Source organism: Helobdella robusta, assembly GCF_000326865.2.
Source record: "Helobdella robusta unplaced genomic scaffold HELROscaffold_272, whole genome shotgun sequence".
Classification (NCBI taxonomy): Eukaryota; Metazoa; Annelida; class Clitellata; order Rhynchobdellida; family Glossiphoniidae; genus Helobdella; species Helobdella robusta.
The window spans coordinates 1-5,324 of record NW_008704403.1 but is presented as its reverse complement, the minus strand read 5'-3'; the positions used below and the strand labels follow the sequence as shown (position 1 = coordinate 5,324).

Here is a 5,324-nt window from a genome sequence, read left to right as displayed (position 1 = left end):
AGCAATTTGATTGTAAGAATCTTATTATCAAAAGTAGTAGTTGTTGTCTGGGAATACAACCAACTTATAAACCAACTAAGCAACTAACTAACTAATCAACTAATCACTCAATCAACAAACCAACTAATTAATCAACCAACCAACTAATCAATCATCCAACCAACAAATCAATCAACCAACCAACTGACGAATAGATGATGGTGAACAGCGGTGACGAAGGAATGATGATGTTCAAAGAGTTACTCACCAAGCCTCAGTTCATCATTAACTTCATTACCACCATGGAACTTCAGAAGTCATTCACCATCAAAGACAAGTTGTTCGCCATTTTTAAAATAATTTTGTTGAAATTCTTGTGATTTTGTCATTGTACCAAGTTTGCTATAGTAGCTGAGAGAATTAGTGTATGAGTCACTCCTGACATTCGGTTTCATATGTTGATGTAATTATTGTTATATGGATGTTATTGTTATATGGATGTTATTGTAACCATCGCATTGTTATCATCATCATCCTCATCAACAATGTCATTAACATCATCATCATCACCATCATCATCACCGTAATCATCATCATCGTCGTCGTTATCATCATTATCGTCGTCGTCATCATCATCATCACCATAATCATCATCATCGTCATCATCTTTGTTATCATCATCATTATCATCATCGTTAACATCATCACCGTCATCATCATCATCAGAGTCAGGGTGGCTTCATTGCTGGTCACCATCTACCATGATAAGTTGGACTACTTGACCAGGTCGGAATCAGACACTTTAACGATGATGATGAGGATGGTGATGACGATGATGATGATAATAATAATAATAATTATAATAATAATGACACTAATTATAATAATAAAAATAATGGAAATTTTTTCATTTTGTCTAAAATAATTGTTGACACACACCAAAATGAAAATAATCTATAACGCTCGTCACAAAATTAAAATGAATGAGTGCATCAGAAAATAAAATCAGCCCAATAGAAGTAAAAATGCGAAATTACGCTGAAATGGAGTTTCTATGGCAGAGTGGCAGCGACTGGCTGGCGTACGACGACGATGTAGTCGAGTCAATCAAGCTTTTGCAAAATTGATCAGTCAAGTTAAAATCGACAAATGAATGTTTAAAATATTTAAAAGAACCCAGCGGCATAAGTTCGAACCTGTTGGCAATTATTTTCAAACGTTTCTTAAGGTCAATTAAATTTTTTTTTCGAAGGTTCCGGAGAGTTTGAGAATAATGACATTGATGATGATGATGATCATGATGATGATCATGATGAGGATCATGATTAGAATGATGATGATGATGATGTTAAAATAGTCACAATATTTTGGACAGGATATTAAAAGTGTTGCTGACGAACCTAATCAGCAGGTCAGTAGCAAGTGGCCAGCCTAAGTTGATGTTCAGGAGGTTTGTGGGAGTGGGTGAGGGGTGAGACGGAAGATTATATTGAGGGATAGAAGGTTGATGAGGGGGAATTTGATGGGGAAGGAAACGATGATGGGAGGTGTGACGAAGAGAGATGATGATGGTGGGAGAGAGGATGGTGATGATGGGAGAGTTGACGATGATGATGAAAAAGTGTTGGTGAAAAAAATGTAATGAGAAACAAGATGGCGAAGAAGATAAAGAATGAGAAAAGATGATTCTATTTTTTTGTTATTAATATTCTTTGTAGAAAAAATAAAATATAATTAATATTCATTAATTTTCCTCAATGAATAGAATTACATAACATCTTTAAACGTCCAACCACTACCACGCTAACAATTAGGACTGAATCAGTGGTTGAGAAGTTGCTGAGTTACTGGCTGTCCATCTGCCTCTACCCACACCTTAGATTGCAGGTAGGCAGCTGTATGTTCATGCTCTACAAAGCCATCAAGTATCAAGTGTACAAAGGTTGGTCTCTTGATATTGCACGCTATGTTAGGACACTCTAGTCAATTTTCATGGGATTGTTGTCGTCTTGGTTAATGTTTTTTACGTATGGGAGGAATAAAGTTTGGATTATCATCGCCATCGTCGTCATATTTTTGTCACTGCCATTCTGATTATATTCATTGTATTTGTTGTTGTAGATTCGAATGAATGAGTATGTGGTAACTTTTCCAGAAGACTCCACCAGCGGTGTTACCACAACCGTATTTGTTGATGTGATCATTTGTTGCTAGACGTTTTTACGTTCTAGACATCATTCATTTCATCGACATCACTATCACGGTTACAATCATCATCAACCGTTATCGTCATCGTTGTCATCACTACAATCATCATCATCATTGCAATCATCAGCATTATCATCATCAGCACCATCGCCACAATCGCCACCACCACCACTACCACAACAGGACCAGTGGACAGCCTGACGCATGAGGCCAGGTACTCCCTGTCCGAGGACAAGTTGTTGAGGGAGAAGGTGGAAGCATCCAATGTTGTCAGTTGTTCATTCTTTCTTTCATTGGATGGATGGATGGATGGATGGATGGATGGATGGATGGATGGATGGATGGATGGATGGATGGATGGATGGATGGATGGATGAATGGACGGACGGATGGACGGACGGACGGATGGATGGATGGATGAATGTATTGATGAATGAATGATCAATTTTTTTAGTAGATGGTAACTTATTTAATTCTGACTATTGATCAAATAACCTAACGACGTGTACAGACGGTTTACGTGGTGAGGAACGCCAGCACCCATCTCGAGCCAATCACATGCAAGCTACTAGATTGTGATACCATCAGCCAATCAAAATTGAAGATACTCGACGCTATTTATAGAAACACGCCTCATTCTCATAAACCCTCAGTTGATGACGTCGACCTTGGTTTGCAACTATTGTACTTCTATCGATGAACCAATCAATCATTATTTTATTAAGTTGCGCTATAAAAATTCATTTTTTAATTGCCCCCACAAACGACAGAATGGCTGCGTGATGAAGTGAGTAGGATAGTGATGAGGGACGATGACGTCACAGTGATGACGATGACGAAGAAGGGATGGAGGCAGGTAAATACATTGAGGCATTACAACGTGAAGGATGGCGCTTTGATGCAGCTGGTTCCCAGAGTGGCCATGATGATGGCGACCGACAACCACAAAACATTCAGCGGTCTGTGGCTGTGGTGGTCGTTGCTTTGTTGTTGTTCAGCAAACTTTGTTGTTGGCTGTTTTTTTTTTGTTGTCAATCCAATTTGATGCTAGTTGTTTTTATTGTTGTGTTTGTCATTTTGTTAACCAACTTCGTTACTACAATCTTCACTATTATCTTTTATAATGGTAATAACTTCATCTTATTTAAGTTCAGCAAATTCGTAATTTATTTATCTGGCTGAGTTGTTTCATACGAGATAGGAGTTTGTGTGAATGTTAAATTAATTGAACTGGCATCACCTATTGTAATCATTAAGACAAGGTCAGTGTTTTAAGTATGTGGCTCTGTGTGATGGTTTCTAGTAAGTCTTTCAGATTTCACATTATAATATTCTTTATTAAAGAATATTATAATGTTTCACATTATAATATTCTTAATGGCCGAACCAGATGATTCAACCACTGCTCCATGTCAAAGTACAAAATACTAATTATTATCCTATATTTTAACGTTAATAAACATACAAATGTTACACACTTCTGGTAATTAGCCTTTGAAGTAGATGTTTAAAAATCCATCTAGTAGCAAACAACTCACCATCGTCATCACCTCTCGTTATATTCAACATTTAGGTGCTCCTCATTGTCATCATCATTGTTGTCGGCGTCATCATCGCAATCCTCTTTATATTACACCAGGTTACAAAGATCAGACCAGTTCGCACAACACCATCACAAGCAACAACATCAACAATAACATCAACAACAACAACATCAGCAGCAACAACAACAACAACAACGGTACCATAGGGAACCACTTTAAACTGCCTCACTCTCTCATGTCACTCTCCAGAGATGCTGATGAGAAGGGGGAGGAAAAAGATGATGATAATGATTATAAAGTGTATCATCTCGTGAGTTTAATGGTGATTGATGGTAATGATGATGCGATGTTGAAATATAATTTGGTGGTTACATTCTCAAATGATCATGATGATAATGATAGTTCTGATACAATGATGGTGATGTTGATGTTGATGATAATCATAGTGGAATTAAGGATGATGATAAAATTGGTGATAATGATGAAATAATGTTGCTGATAAAAATGATGACAAAAATAATGTTAATGGCGGTGATGATGATGATGAGAACGATGATGATGATGATATAAATAATGGTAATGCTGATGATGATCTACATAGACAAATCCTCTACTGGATAACCAGCCAAACAACGTTCGACAAAAAGTCATGTCCGAGGTCTATCTGACTCGCCTGCTGGCTACCAAGGTTTGGTGTGGTGTGGTGGTGTGGTGTGATGTGATCTGATGTGGTGTGGTCTGGTGAGGTCTGGGGGTGTGGTGTGGTCTGGTGGTGTGGTGTGGTCTGATGTGGTGTGCATGTTAATTATTTCAAATTGGTGTTGTTTTATACTAACTTTAACTATAATTATTATAAAACACTAAATGAATTTTTTTATTTCCAACAAACACCTCCAGTGTACATTGCAGCAATATGTTGATGATTTGTTCAAATCCATTTTGTCCATCAACAACAACAACAACGACAGCAGCAGCAACAACATCAATGGCCAGGCATACAGCAGCAGAAACAACAACATTTGCAACAACAGCGTCTTATGCATTAAATGGTTGTTCGAGGTTTTCAACCAATCGGCCAAGCTACACAACGTGAACGACTCACATGCCGCCGTCTATTCGTGGAAGTGCAACAGGTTTCTTGGCTGCAGTTGTTTGGTTGCAGCTGTTTGGTTGCAGCTGTTTGGTTGCAGTTGTTTGGTTGTAGTTGTTTGGTTACAATTGTTTGGTTGCAGTTGTTTGGTTGTAGTTGTTTGATTGCAGTTGTTTGGTTGCAGCTGTTTGGTTGCAGTTGTTTGGTTGCAGTTGTTTGGTTGCAGCTGTTTGGTTGCAGTTGTTTGGTTGTAGTTGTTTGGTGGCAGTTGTTTGGTTGCACTTGTTTGGTTGCAGTTGTATGGCTGCAGTTGCTTGGTTGCAGTTGTTTGGTTGCAGTTGTTTGGTTGCAGTTGTTTGGTTGCAGTTGTTTGGTTGCAGTTGTTTGGTTGCAGTTGTTTGGTTGCAGTTGTTTGGTTGCAGTTGTTTGGTTGCAGTTGTTTGGTTGCAGTTGTTTGGTTGCAGTTGTTTGGTTGTTTCAATCAATCAATTCAATCAATCAAT

The 5,324-nt window shown here is 38.1% G+C and overlaps 1 protein-coding gene across 1 annotated transcript; it reads left to right on the top strand.

Annotated features, from left to right (window-relative positions):
• Positions 1-221: 221 nt before the first annotated feature.
• On the top strand, positions 222-4,682 carry HELRODRAFT_105120 (hypothetical protein; the record flags this gene model as incomplete). Its single annotated transcript, XM_009020404.1, has 10 exons — positions 222-316; positions 706-765; positions 1,355-1,429; positions 1,794-1,921; positions 2,371-2,456; positions 2,699-2,858; positions 2,958-3,146; positions 3,827-4,041; positions 4,333-4,419; positions 4,629-4,682. Coding segments are annotated over 10 exons (1,149 nt in total), but the record flags the coding sequence as incomplete, so codon positions are not given.
• Positions 4,683-5,324: the final 642 nt, after the last annotated feature.